The sequence below is a fragment of the Apium graveolens genome, chromosome 9 (assembly GCF_009905375.1).
Source record: "Apium graveolens cultivar Ventura chromosome 9, ASM990537v1, whole genome shotgun sequence".
In the NCBI taxonomy this organism is placed as follows: Eukaryota; Viridiplantae; Streptophyta; class Magnoliopsida; order Apiales; family Apiaceae; genus Apium; species Apium graveolens.
The window spans coordinates 288,841,898-288,857,483 of NC_133655.1; the positions used below are offsets into that span (position 1 = coordinate 288,841,898).

The 15,586-nt window shown below is 34.4% G+C and overlaps 2 protein-coding genes across 2 annotated transcripts; both read left to right on the forward strand.

The window, feature by feature from the left end:
- The first annotated feature begins 870 nt into the window (after positions 1-870).
- Positions 871-7,789, forward strand: LOC141683959 (ABC transporter E family member 2-like). The gene is made up of 12 exons (XM_074488773.1): positions 871-1,029; positions 1,121-1,183; positions 1,280-1,320; positions 1,628-1,722; positions 1,800-1,917; positions 2,010-2,105; positions 2,762-3,066; positions 3,283-3,469; positions 3,544-3,729; positions 3,836-4,105; positions 6,978-7,223; positions 7,341-7,789. The coding sequence occupies exons 1-12, from the start codon at positions 1,017-1,019 to the stop codon at positions 7,455-7,457; spliced, it is 1,737 nt and encodes a 578-aa protein (XP_074344874.1). The 5' UTR covers positions 871-1,016; the 3' UTR covers positions 7,458-7,789.
- Positions 7,790-11,160: 3,371 nt separating this feature from the next.
- Positions 11,161-15,226, forward strand: LOC141687484 (RNA-binding NOB1-like protein). The gene is made up of 5 exons (XM_074492776.1): positions 11,161-11,530; positions 12,482-13,616; positions 13,853-14,021; positions 14,598-14,714; positions 14,810-15,226. The coding sequence occupies exons 1-5, from the start codon at positions 11,209-11,211 to the stop codon at positions 14,954-14,956; spliced, it is 1,890 nt and encodes a 629-aa protein (XP_074348877.1). The 5' UTR covers positions 11,161-11,208; the 3' UTR covers positions 14,957-15,226.
- Positions 15,227-15,586: the final 360 nt, after the last annotated feature.

The window sequence follows — 15,586 nt, forward strand, 5'->3', positions numbered from 1 at the left end:
GTTGGTGAAATTCTGAATTCAAAAGAGCTACTTTTGTTTCAGGGTGGTGAAATTCAGACTTCAGAAGTTGTTTGAAACACACCTAGAAAAGTCATGGAGAGGACGAGCTATGGGACTGTTTATAAGGTGAAGCTTGCTGATGATGGAACCCTTGTCCTGAGGCTGTTGAGAGATGGTAGTTGTGAGGACCTATGTTTGCCGGTGATCAAACAGTCGGGCCAAGTTCGACATGAAAATTTAATTTCGCTGAGAGCTTTGTATCATGGAAAGAGAGGGGAGGAGCTTCTCATATCCCTTGACTTGATTAATTTCAATATTCTTTCTTTTAAGTATAGCACCAACATGATTATTCATTTTATTCTGAAACAACATCACTTACACTTTGAACCGTTTTATAGTTAAGTATGATTTTGCTGAAATATTTCTAAGTAAATGTTGAATGTAGCACAATAGATTGTGGAAAAGTATATCTATGATCTAAACACTATTAAGTTGGCTTTATTCTTAAGGACCTCGATGAAATCACAAGAATCATGTCTAATGTAGATCTGGAAGGTTTCTTGAAGTTGACTATTTGGTGGTTAATCAAATAATACGATGTCTATGGGCAATGATTTTAGATTTTTGAATTGACTGAAAATTTTAAAGAATTATCTTACTAGATCAAGACATGTTTCTTTGGTATTTATTAAAAGGTCAATAAATGCATCTTATTTTTTACCAGATTTTAAGTGTATAAAGAAAAATTGTCCCCTCTGTTCCGTCTGATTTATTGGCTAATATTGAAATTTAATGGAGTTTTAGTTTATAATAAAAGAGAATTTGATGAAGAATATAAATAAATTATTAAGTGCAAGACAAGAGACCTTCACAATTAAACTTATAGACAAATCCACCCGACCCGACAGAACCGAGCTGATCCGACCCCGTGACATGAAAAATACAAGACGGGGGAGTTGTTAGATTAGATATTGTCTATTTTACATTTGGGAGAAGTAGAAACCCTATCGCAGAAAATGACATCGAAAGGTTAGTTGTATGTATATATGTATGTAATTTGAATTCAATTGAATTGCGGATGTATCTAGGTTTATTTATTTTACCCCGTTATTATATTCAGGTGTGCAAGTTCGGGTCAGAAGTAGCATAAGGTTTAAACCACCTCCTCGTGTTGAAAGAGACGGTAATTTTTATCAATTTCCGTTTGTATCTTTGTATAATAACCCTAATTAGGGTTTGCAGTTATGTATGAATTTGCCCGCTGATATTTTGGTTGCAGAGAACGAGTTTTGTCGTCGATGGGGAAAATTGTGTCACGGGGTGGGTACTTGTTTTTTAGTTCAATATATATTTGGAAAAACACTTAATTTGACATTTGAACTTGTCCCCGTTGCGTTTTGAAATATTGTTTTGAAATTGTGGATTTGTTTGAGTTAATTAGGGTTTACAAACGGGCCGTAGTTTATGTGTTTTTTTTTTAATTTTGACAATACTTAGTTGAATGACGAGGGACAAGTTCATATGTTAAATTATGTGTTTTGCCTAAATCAATGTATATGCAACTTTTATACGTTCATATGGCTTTACTCTATTCATTTTTACTATTTTTTTCTTTTTATGTCTGCAGTGTTGCTCTTGTCAAGCAGATCCCATGCGTCCCAAACATTTGGACGAAAACACCGTAGTTCACCGTTATAATCCTGGAAACTACAAATTATATGGGTGGGTGTGTTTTGTCAACTGTGTTCTTTCTAGTTAGGATTTATAGATACTAATTGGGTTTGCACTCTTAATTACAGGCTACCAGTTCCAAAGCTTAATCAAGTTCTTGGTTTGGTTGGCCCATCTGTCATTGGCAAGTCGGTGGTCTTTGATATTTTTTCCAGGAAAGTAACACCCAACCTTGGATGTCCTGAAGTAATTCCTCTTTCCCTTTCTGTATAACTGTGACCAACTTCCGGTCATAAATATTGTCTTTCTAATTGTTAGCTTTTCATTGTTCTTTTCAGAATCCTCCTACTTGGGAAGAAATTTTCGAGTACTTCAAGGACACTAACGACAACATGTATAACTACTTCACACGCATAGTGCAGGACCAAGTGAAGGTTTTTTTTTTTCCTTTCTTATGCTAAGTTTTGTTTCATCACAATTACCTTTTTAGAACTCTATAGTTCTATAGTTGTTACTTGTTATTATTCTTGTAGCAGTGTTTATGACCTGATTGACATTTTCTCACTTGTATTCAGCTACTAAATATGTTAAAAGTTCTTACAGCAATGTTGCACCTGTATATAGTGTTTTCAAAAGCATTTAGTTTGTCTTGACATTTTCAATCTTCTCAGTATAGGGTGTTTATTTTCTGCTCCTGAATGGTGAAAAAAGTAGCAAAGAGTGTGAGCTATTTGTATGTCACAAAACACCATCAACCTTACCGAGGATCAGTGCCAACTTTCATAAATAAGGAATCTTGTATAAGCTCTCTGCAGTAGTAGGCTCTTCTCTTATTGGCCAACCTTTTGAATAAATATTGTAATTTTTTATTTTTATTTTTGGGAACCATGTACTGAGCAGCTGAGCTTGTCAGAAGTGGCTAAACAAAGTGGGGGCTAGTTCTAGTAGTTCTGTACAGTGTACTGTTTCCTACTTCCATGTTCTCCTTCTGGTCGTGGCAACATTTGCATTTCTTCTTTTAATGTAATATGTATTTTTAGCTTGTTTTATTGTAAGTGGTTGTGTACTCATATTTTATTTTACTTACAAGGTATGTGTTACGCAAGATACTGAATTTTTTGCTCGAAGAGGTCTTCAAGGAATTGTTGGGGAATTGCTGGACAGAAAAGATGAGACAGGCATGAAAGCAGAAATTTGTTCTGAGCTTGGGTTAAATCAGATTTTAGAACGTAATCTGGTACACTTGTCTTCTGGGGAGTTTCAGAGGTTTTCTATTGGTTTAATCGCCGTACAGAAAGCTGGAGTGTACATCTTTGAACAGCCCTCTAATTTTCTTGATGTTAAACAGAGGCATAAGGCTGCTCAAGTTATTCGATCTCTTAGCAGGCCAGACAGGTCTTTATATTTATTATGCCATTTTGATGTACATTGCATGTGTTTGGCAGTGCGTTTTACATTAAAAATGCACTAAATCTTTTTGAAAGCACTAGATCAGGTAGTTTTATTTTGGAAAACTGCTTACATCTCTGTGGAACGCATGGCCAAACACCCTCATTGTTTTCTGTTTGATCTATTAGTTATTTTACTCTCTTGTTAAAATATGAATTTCAGCTACGTGATGGTTGCCGATAATGACTTGAGTGTTCTGGGTTATGTGTCGGACTATATCTGCTGCCTATATGGACTACGTGGTGCCTACGGAGTTGTAAGTCTTCCATTATCTGTCAGAGAAGGTATCAACGTGTTTTTAAATGGTTTTGTGCAGATCCGAAATTCTGAGGAGTCACCTGCTTCTGAGGTATTCTTCTATGAGACACTACTAAAATATGCAGTTACAGCCGAGCTTGATATGATTGTTCTCTGTTTCCCCAGGTCAAAAAGGCTTCGAAGGTACATGCTGAGGAACTGATACCATTAGCACGATATAAATATCCTAGCAAGAGTATAACGCGGGGTAATTTCAAGCTTAAGGTGAACGAGGGCGAATTTACCGCTAATCAAATCATTGTACTACTGGGTGAGAATGGGACTGGAAAATCAACTTTTATCAGAATGCTGGTATGTGGTATCTTTTGTCATGTTATACATTGTCTAACACAAATAGCTTAGTTAATTTCTGTGTTGTACATGGTTGGAGTTGTTTACTATGTGAAAATCGTTACAGGCTAGTTTCTCGATGCCTGACACAGTCGGAGACTCCGCCATCCAGATGCCCAAATTTTGTGTATCTTACAAGGCCCAGGAAATTAAACCACAGTTTCCTTTTACGGTCCGCGATTTGCTAAATCAGAAAATTTTTGATGCCTGTCAAGATCCCGAGTTTATGTTGTACGTGTTGGAACCTCTCGAAATCATTGATTTGATGAATAGAAGAGTTATTGACCTCGTTCGAGGACAGGTGCAAAGACTGGCACTATGCCTGTGCCTAGGGAAGGTAACGATTTCCTATCGGTGGAATTTAGTCGTATTAATTGCACTTGATTTGAATTATGCAGCAGTTTCTTACTCTAGTACTTATCAGGCTTTCAGGTGATATAGCTCATAAGTTTCCTATATATATTTAAATAGCTGCTTAGGTAAGAAACACAGTTTAATCTGTTCCTTTTTCTATGGAGTACAGATTTGTTACCCTTGAAACCGAAAAGATTAAGACTTTCCTGACCTCACAGCTGGCTTTGACTTGTTAGGGAAGCATAAGAGTATATTATTCTAAAAAACAATTGAAAGGAAGTACACAACTGTTTTATTGTTATTATGCTTTAGATTGGGTGCTAAATGTTACATGTACCTGTACATGCAGACGACACTGAAAATAGTATAGTGAAGCTCCTAGCTCAAATGAGGTGTGTGTTTGCCACTCTGCCTTGTAACTTGTTGCCTTGCTCATGAAATGCATGAATGGAACACAGATACACGTGTATAGACACCCCCCCCCCAAAAAAAATTATGTGTATATATATTTCACTCAGAAACCACGTCTATAATGATGCCTGACTATGGCTATTTTGACTGAAGCGCTCAACTTGGAATCTGGGGCAAGTTGAACAACTAGATACTGGGTAATGGGGAATGATAATTGAAGGGAATTTTCGTACTTATTAGAAAGTAGTTCAGTATTAGTGATAGGGGTCAGTGTTCTATTTTTTATCAGTTGACTAATTTACTTGGTCGGTAGTAGTTGAGGATATATGAGGATATAATAGTTGGTCATTAGTTGAGTATACTTACCGCAATTGATTTAGTTCTACTTTGTATTCATATGCTGTTTTGGACTCCTTGTACTGGCACACTTCATATCATATACAAACAGATTAATATACACGTTGTCCTGATTCCTTCTGCTTGGAATAATTTTAGGGTAGTAATTAAATTGCTTCTCATTTACCCTAGATTCTGAATTTTTAGCCCATTTTTAATCTCAATCACTAAGGATTGTCAACAGGCTTACAAGCCTTGCCCCAAAATTGACTTGAACAAAATTGTATGTTGCTGCCTTGTTGGAGTGCTAGGAAGCAGGGGTGCGCCACCCCCCCGGCGAACTGCGCACTAAATGCTTCGGGGGTGCGGGTGGGTGCGTGCGGGGTGCACCACGTGGGGTGTCCCCGTATTAGCAGATGGGTTTCGCAGGGGTGCGGGACGGGGGGTGCGGGAAGTGTATATTTTGTAATTTTTTTTGATTTCCAATTAAACAAAAAACGACTCGGTCTCATTTACATGTTTCAATAAGGAGCCCTAATTAGAACTGTGTGAGAGAGGAGAGGCGACCAGCTGTTACCTCATCGTCGCTGTTCACCGTCACAACTCTTGTTCCTAATTAATATCTTGTTCCATCTTTAATTCCTTGTTTTGTAGATGTGATTATGTGAATCTCAAACTAGTTTTTACTTTTATGACTTTGGTCTTTGTATGTATAGGCTGTATATATATATTATAAACTATAGCCCCTTGTCTTGCGTTGACTATTTCTGTGGGTCTGTGAGCTATAAAACCACCGACTGTATCTCTTACTTCCTTTTTTATATTAATTTTTTTCAAATCAGTTTTTGTTAATTTGTTTATTAATTATTATATAATAAATACATAATTGACTGTGTATTTCTTTAGTTATTTGTCTTTTAATTATTAAGGATGTTAAATTATATATTGTTATTTAGGATGTTGAACTTGTTTATTTGACTACTTTGTATAATTAAAATGCAACTTTTGGATCATAGATTTCTCTATAATGTTATATATAATATATATTAAATATTTTATTTTTTGCCGTATCCCCCTGCACCGGAATCCCCATATTTTTATTTTTTCCGAATTCCAGTTTCCCCGCACCCTTGCTTCCTAGTTGGAGTGAGTTCGGAGAAAAAATACCGCTGAATCTAGAGAAAGAAAGAAACGTTTCCTTTTTCTCGATCTGACCCTCTTTCTAATTTTCAGATTTCTATTAACTTGTATCTTGTTATATATATCTACACTAATAATCGAGTAAATACCACTAATGTCAGAAGCATGAGGCAGTAAAAGGTTAACTTCTTTACCTTTTTTTTCAGCGTGCAGCCAAGGTCATGTATCATCTGTTATTTTTTAATCTAATTATATTATATTATTTTATTTTTTCGAATGAACACAATATATAATTTTTAACTATTTTAATGTGTTTGCTAAATGGTGTTTGATAAAATTAACAGCTCTTACATTAATAGTAAGTGAGAATGATAAGAAAATCCATTTAAGTAATAGCATGAAATAACAATAATTTCTAAATTGAAGTTTACTTGGAACCTAGTGCTTATTTGGATTACACTTTACAGTAGAGGAAATAGCAAATTCTGTTTGGTAGTAGTTTAGTCATTGAGTTACCACTGGGATTGCACAACTAACTTGGTAACTTCCCATGTTGTATGAGTATTTAAACTTCCAGGGAATTTTAATGTACCTCATTGGCTTTAACCAGACAAGTTTATAAGATGTCACTTCCTAGGGAATTTCAATGTTTTTCATTGGTGCTAACCAAACAAGTTCATTATATGAACCAGTGAACCACATCCTGTAATGAACTTTTGCATGCAAAGAAATATGTATGTGATTTATGTATGCTTATGTTTCTGCTGTTAATTGTGATAAACTAAGCAGATGCGTCTACTTTTGCTGCATATTCATAGAAACAATTGCAGTTTTGAAAATGTTTTTAGGACAATGAATAATGTTTCGCATCCCTGAAGTAGATGCGATGTTTTAAATATAGGGATGAATCATTGTGTACATGTATGCCTTGAGAGTTTTTGCTTACATTAGTTTGTTAACCCTTGCAGCCTGCAGATTTATATTTGATTGATGAAGCAAGTGCGTATCTGTCTGCTGAACAAAATGTTATTGCATCTAAAGTCATAAAAGGGTTTATACGCCGTACCAAAAAAACTGCGGTAGTGGTGGATCATGACTTCATGGTGGCAACATATCTTGCTGATAGGGTCATAGTTTTTGAGGGGAGTCCATCAATTCATTGTACTGCAAATTCTCCTCGTGGATTGTTGGCTGGAATGAATCTTTTCTTATCCGTAAGTGGTTCATATTTTTGTTATTGTCAGGACACTTATCATTACTTACAGTATAGCTAACTACACTTGTTTGGTTTATCATGCGTGCTATTTCACTTGGTTGAATTTCTTTTGTAGCACTTGGACATCTCATGTAGGAAAGACTCGACCACTTCTCAGCCAGTATTTAACAAGTCGAACTCTGCTTGTGACATGGAGCAGAAATCTGCTGGACATTATTACCTGGAAGATTAATATGGGTACCGCAGCAGTTTATATTAAATCTAGGCAGCAGTATATTAATATTAATTAAATTAGGCAGCAGTATGTTTTGGAGTTATTATGTTGAAAATGTATTTAAAGGATGCGTTTATGGGGTTAACACATTAAAACTATGCGTTTTTGAACCTAGAACGTAGGAAAAGAATGCGTTTTCTTAAAATTTTGCAGGCCCAACTTCAAAGCCCAATCATGTTTGACCTGATTGATAAAGGTAATTAAAACTTGTGTTTATTAGTGATAGTAAGGCATCTCCTTCGACTTGTGATATTTTGGATCATTTATTCTTAAATTGTGAGATTAAGAGTCATTATTCTAGTCTTACTAAATAAATAGATATAACGTATTTTGATTAAATTTTTTATTATAAATATTTTTGTAGATGGAGCAACCTATTCACTTTCTCCTAAAAATGATTGATTGTTTGATTTTAATTATTAATGTACAAGTTTTTTGTTTTCACATTTTTTGTGGATGCTTTTGTCCTCGTGTATGTATATAACGTGAATATTTGACGGTACAATTTTCGAGGTTTCTGTCGGGTGCCTTTCTTTGGCCTAAATTTGGACCGATTTCGATCTAAATTTACCCGACAATAGTTTATTATCGTGTACGAGTTTAGGTTAGGCCGACATTATTTACCGCCTAATTCCTTTTATTATTAAAATATTAATTTTTTTTATGTCCTTTTAATATTAAAATATTAAATTTTTTATGTTTTATATATTTGTTAATTTGTTGATCGAATATTATTATATATAAGTATTAAGTAGTTTTAATTATATTTTTTAATTTCACTTATTTATATAATAGTTTTCTAACAAAAATATATTAAACATCATGAATTGTTTTAATTTAAATTAATAATAAATAAAACATAAAATAAAGAGTACACTTATAAAAATTAATTACAAATACAACTTATACAAAGTATATTATGAACTTAAACATCGATTTAATCAAAGAAATTATTTCTTAATCGTCCAAATAATTATAATATTGATTATAATAATGATAATTGTGTGATCTTTGACCTTCATCTTCCGAGTCAAATAAAATGAATTAGTATCAACTCATGAAAATAATAATATATTATTAATTAAAATATTAATATATTAATATATGAATTTGGACCAAATTTTAGACTGAATTATTGGAAATAAAAATTATCTCGGTCCAAATTTTAGTCAAGATTTGGACCAAAAACCTTGACCAAATTACATGATCGATTCACGATTAATTAATTTAAATATGAATTTCTTGTTGGAGGTTGTACTAAATATATCATTAACAGTAGCAAAGCCTATCTCGTGATATAAAAATTTATCGTTTTTAAGGGGTATATCAAAATGCCCATCCTTTTATTCAAAAAGTCAAAATGCTTAAAAGCCGTCTTTAATTTTCACCGCATTTAAAATGCGTATTTTTAATATGTATAATGGAAATGCGAAATCCTAATTTATATTTAATAGTATACAAATTGTCATTTAAGATTATTATATTTAATTAAAAGGTAAATTTTAGTTGAAATTAATAGTATACGAGTTGTTATTAGTTTGTTAATCGACCAAATTCAACTAATTATATTCATATTTATGTTAGTTTAATATGTTTAAACCCGAATTAATAATAGAATTTTATGTATTAATGACAAAAGATTTATATTAGCTTGAGACCCGTTATATCCACATTTAAAAAAATTATTCCAGGAGAATCTCTTTATATGCTAATCGAAATTGAGATTACGACTCATGGATTGGTTAAGCATATCTTTCGGTTAAATGATAAGTTTTTGTGGATAAATAAACTCTCACAATCCCACTATTTCGTGAAATGTATTTCAAAATTTTATAAATAAAATTTTTCACTGTGGATAAAAAAAGCCTCTTAATTCTTTCTAGTTTTTCGGGATTTTTCACCCCTAATATATAGCCTGAATTTTCACATTGTCGATATCACAAGATCCAAAAAGCGTGTTCCTACAAATATATTTGGAATTACAAATATATTTAAAATTTAAATGTACATCAAATAGAGTTATATGTGCCTACAAATTCCATGTTTTTAACGTACACTTGTTTTTTGTCGGACTGTGTGCTTGATTGGTGTTTTTGAAAAGTACAGTTAAACCTCGATAAATTAGTACTCGATTAATTTATAATCTCAATTAATAAAAAATATTTTATAATTTCGGCTCAGGCTATTTGATATAAACTAATAATTTACTAAATTTATAAAAACAATTATCAAATATATAAGTCTTATATAATATATAAATTTATATTGTATTGTTTTTAATGCATCGGGGAGTTATAGTTTATATTATGTACATGTTGCAATCTTGTATTTTTTGTTAGTGCAATATGGAGTCATAGTGTAGTATGTACATATTATAAGAGAAAATTATGGATTGTCCTTGTTGATCTAAAACATCCTTTCAAGACCGGTTCCAGCCAGTGTTACAGATTTCGGAAATCGGAATTATTCGGTTGAGGTACCGATTTGCCATTTATCGGATGATTTTTTAAAAATCAGATAATTTATCGGCGATTTATCGGAAATCGGTCAAATCAAACAAATATTTTTGACCAATTTATCGGCGATTTTTGAAAAATCGTCCGATTTTTATAATAGAGGTTCCAGCTCAATAATATCATACTCCGCTTCATCTTCTTTCTCAATTCTCATAACAACTAATTATTTTTTCACCATCCAATAATTATGTCATTGCTTCATTTTCTCCTGAATAATTAATAATTTTTTGACACCCATTATCCATTGCATCATGTTCATTAAGAATCTTTTTGACATTTATTTTTATAAACATGTTAAAAAATTAAAAATGTTACTAAATTAATAATATATTGATAAATTAATAATTTATCGATTAATTATTTTTTTCTCCGATCCCAAAAATATTAATTTATCGAGGTTTACATGTACAATGAATTGGCCAAATACAATTTGAGGCAACTCGCGTCCAGCGTAGTCATTAATTAAGGCCTAGATACAGTTGTTTGGTAGTTATTCGGTACAGTTGTTTGGTACGACAAATAACAACCGTCAGATTTAAAGTCAGAAAAATGAGAACATAATTTATAAGAAAAATATCTTGTCCGCATTAATCTTGTCATAGAGGATTTGTTGTATTAATAAGCCTCTTATTATGCTATGCATAGAACATAATTTATAAGAATATTCTAATAAATGATAACTGTATAACTAAAATACAAATATTTCAAAAAATTAGTTCAATTAATTTTTACGTATGATCCTATTAATTCCAATTTTCTCTTTTTAGTGAACCAAATACTAAGATTTTTAACCCACAAGGGTTGACTCAGTTGGTTAAAGAGTGGAAAATTGTCCTGTTTGATTATGTCTCCTGAGTCAGAACCTGTCGGTTAAATGCGATTTACCTTGATTCACGTGGTTTGCAGGCTATTGCGTGAGGCCGTAGGATTACCCAGTGCGCACCCTACCTACGATAAAAAAAAAATACTAAGATTTTTAAAACTTTCTTACCCGAAATTTTATCCGAACCCAAAACAAGACGGAACTGAAACCGAAACCGGTTCGGGTTTATTATTATACCTCCCATTTCTCCAGGCCCAAACCTAATTCAACCACAGTTCCCTAAACGACGCCGTTACCATCCCCACACAATACATAAATATCTTTAGGGTTTAACACACACACACTCTCTCTCTCTTCACAATCCACACTTATGGCGACACCAAACTGGAGCAACATCGTCAAACAACCGCCCAAGCCGCCGTCAAATCAACCGTTAAATGGACACGTCATCACTTCCGGCGGCGCCGGAATTGTCGCCGGAAGCTGTAAGTCGACGATAGGTCTCGCCGTGGCTGTAGTGGACGCTAATGCGATCATACAAGGCGGAGAGAAGCTGAATCACATGGCGGATAAGTTCGTTTCTGTTGCGGAAGTTATCGATGAGGTTCGAGATCCGAGAGCTCGCCATAGCCTTAATATGTTGCCGTTTGATGTTAATACTATGGAGCCTTCCGGAGATTCTCTCAAAAAAGGTCTAATATTGTGAATTATTGTGAATTGTGGTGTGTGTGTGTGTGTTTGTAATTTGTATTGGATCAATTGGATTTAGGTTTGATGATTTTACGCGTTTTCGAGTTTTAAATTATGTGTGAAAGTCTGAATGATTGGAAATGAATGTGCTCTTTGATGCTCCTAAGTACGTACTCACCTACAAAGTGGTTTTTAATGTGAATGCACGGGGATTAATTTAAAAAATTACAACTCTGCCATTAAAAATACACTAGTTACTATGATAAGCCCCCTAAGTAACTTATTAAATTACATGTGTGTGTTTTGCGTGAATAATTTGAAATGGAGTTGATTTTGTTTTGTGTATTTGTTTATGCGATAGATGTTAGTTAGGAGATATATGAACTAGGTTTTCATGAGTATGCGTGTGTTTTATTTTGGGATTGTAGATAAATGTTGATAGATGTATTTTATGTAGAATGCATATGATGAATTTGTCATTGAGTAGGATGAGTTTAACGTGAAGAATTTGAAGGTACAGATTGAGAGTTTATTGTAGGATTTGTTGTTATTTTGTTGTGATAGTTTTAAAGATGTAGAGGTGCTGTTGTTTATAATATAGGACACATGATTAAGTTGTGGGGGGGGGGAATGATTATAATTTGCATACGAGAGCGTTTAATATTGTCTTCTGTTGTGAATAACGTTAGTCTCTTTAGGTTTTGGATGCACGGGATAGTAAAATTTGATTTTTCATTTAAGCTTGAGGATGGTTTTGGAGCATATTTTACTTTTGGATAACACGTTGGGTCTGTATTTCTCTTAAGAAAATTGCGTCTTGGGAGGCTTGTATAAGAGTACATGCATATACGCATATGGATACAAATGGTTAAATTTATCTACGCATATGGACACAAATGGTTTAATTTATCTATCTTTATCGTTGTCTGAAGTTTGTTTATGTGGTTCTACAGTTATCAATTTTGCAAGGGCAACTGGTGATCTGCAGACGCTGTCAGATGTTGATCTGAAACTCATTGCTTTAACTTACACGTTGGAAGCTCAGATCCATGGAACAAAACATATTAGGGACAGCCCTCCTCCTATGCACACAGTTAACGTGAAGAGGCTACCAGAAAAGGACTTGCCTGGCTGGGGCTCCAATGTTCCTAATCTGGAAGAGTGGGAAGCACTAGAACATGCAGCTGGGGATGGAAATGGCCCCGAATCGAGAATACTCCCGCTGAAAGATTTGAATATGAATGTTATACCTTCAGAGGATAATCATAGTATGGACGATGGTTCAGTTGGAAATGCAGTTGAACCTCATTCGGAAAACCAAGAGGGCTTTGATGGTGGTTTTACTAAACCTAGGAAATATTTTCCCAAGAAAAAAGAGGTTAATATTGAAGGAAAGATGGTGGCCGATGGAGTAGATGCTTCTCAGGGAGCAGTTGATAGTAATGCTGATGACTGGCTTCCCGCTGTAAGTAGAAGTACTCACAGAAGATTTCTCAGAAGAAAGGCTAGACGTGAAACATACGAAGCATCAATAGAAAAAGAGATCCAAAAAGATGCAGCTAATACCATGGATAGTGATAAACATGACAGTACTAGCTGCCAGAACTTGGTGGCTGACAAGTCTCTAGGTGAAGTGCAGGTTGAAAATGGAACAGAGAGCAGTACTGTTACAGATGGAGATCTTTCTACAATTCTAACACAGATGAGGCTGGAAGAAGATTTGTCGGAGTTACACAAGAACCCCCAAGGACCTGAGGAAGGAGTTGAAGTTGAAAATATTGCCGAGGACGGAGTTGAAGATGAAAATATTGCCGAGGAAGGAGTTGAAGATGAAAATATTTCTGAGGAAGGAGTTGAAGATGAATCTGTTGAAGGGTCAGAGAATTTTAATTTCTCTAGCCAAGCCGGTGAAAGTGCTACCTTATCATTTGTTGATGACAATAGTAGCGAACAGAGTTGGATGTTAAGATCTCTATCTGAGTCTAGTGTAGCTTGTATAACCGGTGACTATGCGATGCAAAATGTTATTCTACAGATGGGTTTACGCTTGGTAGCTCCAGGAGGAATGCAGATACGTGAGCTACACAGGTATACTAATCTTTGGCCTCTGTAATGAGTTAATGACTATTATTTTATTTAATTACTTGCATTTCTTTTGCTATTGTTTCTTGTCATGGATATTATTGCAACATATGTGGAATTGCAACCTGTTATTGATTATGCAAACACAATTGAAACTTGTAACATCTGTTCCTTTCTTTCTTTTTCTTTTTGTGCAATTTACATGTATTTACACTAACATAGTATCATATTCATGTCGTCAGATGGATTTTAAAATGCCATGCATGCTACAAGGTGACTACAGAAATTGGTAGAATCTTTTGTCCCAAGTGCGGAAATGGTGGGACATTGCGCAAGGTAGCTGTTACAGTTGGTGAAAATGGCATTATTGTTGCAGCTCGACAACCACGTGTTTCCTTGCGTGGTACAAAAGTAAGTTATCACGAAATTCAGTAATGGGAAAACTTTAGGTAATAGTTATCATCATTCATCTCCAAACTAAAAATAATTGGTTAAGGTGTTTGTCTACTATATACTTGTTTAATTTTTTCACCTGTTACTAGCGAGAAGATTTCTATAGGTATTTGAAGTAGAGTCGTGTTTTAAATAACAGTCGTGGTCAATAGAGGCTCAAGGACTCTAGTCATACAATTAAAAGAAAGCATAATCCGAATATTTTGATAATTTATTTATTTTGATTAACGAACAGAATTGTTAAATATAAGGAGCACGATTCGTGAGACTTCGATACCTGTTTCTTCTTGAGTGTGCACTAGCTCCATATGCCTATGTTGGCACTAGTCTGACTACACACCGTAATTAATCATGTTTTTGTGGCATCTTTCTTTTGTCTGTACACTCTAATTATGAATTAGAAGTAAATGTCGGTTATTTAACCTTTAGAAGGTGTCAGACAGAAATTTGACCCTGTTTTGTTATCATCTAGTAGTAAGGCTGGTGGGTATTGATATTTTTTTTACTGATGCTGTAATTTGTGTACATGTTCAGTTTTCCCTGCCTATGCCCCAAGGTGGGAGGGATGCAATTACAAAGAACCCTGTTTTACGAGAAGATCAACTCCCACACAAATTTCTTTACCCGAAGACGAAAAAGAAGAATAAAGATGTGGGTTTCCTTTAGAATTTTTGTTTCCTTGTTCATTTCATGTATAGGGATTTGCAAAGACTAAGCTTGTGGCTTCTTTTAAAACCATTTTGCAGGAAGACGACATTTTTGCTTCAAATCACATCTTTCTCCACCATACTGATAAGAAAGCTCCGCTGCAGCCTCCTGTAAGAAAAGCGTTGGCAGTGTTCAGCGGAAAGAGGAATCCTAATGATAATCACTATTCACGTGCGAAGCATTAGATAATCCTCCTTTTTGAAGTTATGGCATCTATAGTCGCGCACAATTTTGTTTTTAGGAATTTGGCTTCTCCTGTTTGTGGTTGTTCGAATCGTGATACCTGATGGTTTGTCTGCTCAGCAACAATAGCACTAATATTTGTGATTGGTGTTTCAGTCCCAGTCTGAAGGTGATGTTTTATTTTTTTTAATTCTTGATGTCTGTTTTATAGGATACGTCTGTTTGACCGACAGTTATTTAAACCATTTCATGAAAAATGTTTATCTTGCGCATGATTCTATACCGGCATCATTAAGCAACAGAGCTTGATGACAGTCACACAATTAAAGCTTCTTGTCATGTAACAGTCCAAAGATCTAAATTGTTGGATATCTCTGACTAATTTTTTTACACCCCGAGTGTTGTAGTTGATTCCCCAAAAGCAACTTTGTTGGCCTAAAAAAAATACAAATGATGTTCACGAACAGTTCGTGCCCGTTCGTGTTCGGTTCGGTTCGATATGTTCGCGAACAGTTCGTGTTAGGTTCGAATATTACCGAACTCGAGTTTGGACAAGAAATTTTGTCCGATAAGCTTATCGAACAGTGTTCGATTCGTTAAGATTTTATCCGAGTTCGTTAAAAATTCGTCCG

Excerpts from the sequence above, each read along its gene's own strand:
- LOC141683959 (XM_074488773.1), top strand. Across the intron at positions 3,067-3,282 it reads TCTCTTAGCAGGCCAGACAG|CTACGTGATGGTTGCCGATA; the intron begins GTCTTTATATTT and ends TATGAATTTCAG. Across the intron at positions 7,224-7,340 it reads GAATGAATCTTTTCTTATCC|CACTTGGACATCTCATGTAG; the intron begins GTAAGTGGTTCA and ends TTTCTTTTGTAG.
- LOC141687484 (XM_074492776.1), top strand. The coding sequence starts at position 11,209 with ATGGCGACACCAAACTGGAGCAACATCGTCAAACAACCGCCCAAGCCG. Across the intron at positions 11,531-12,481 it reads CGGAGATTCTCTCAAAAAAG|TTATCAATTTTGCAAGGGCA; the intron begins GTCTAATATTGT and ends GTGGTTCTACAG. Across the intron at positions 14,715-14,809 it reads CGAAAAAGAAGAATAAAGAT|GAAGACGACATTTTTGCTTC; the intron begins GTGGGTTTCCTT and ends ACCATTTTGCAG.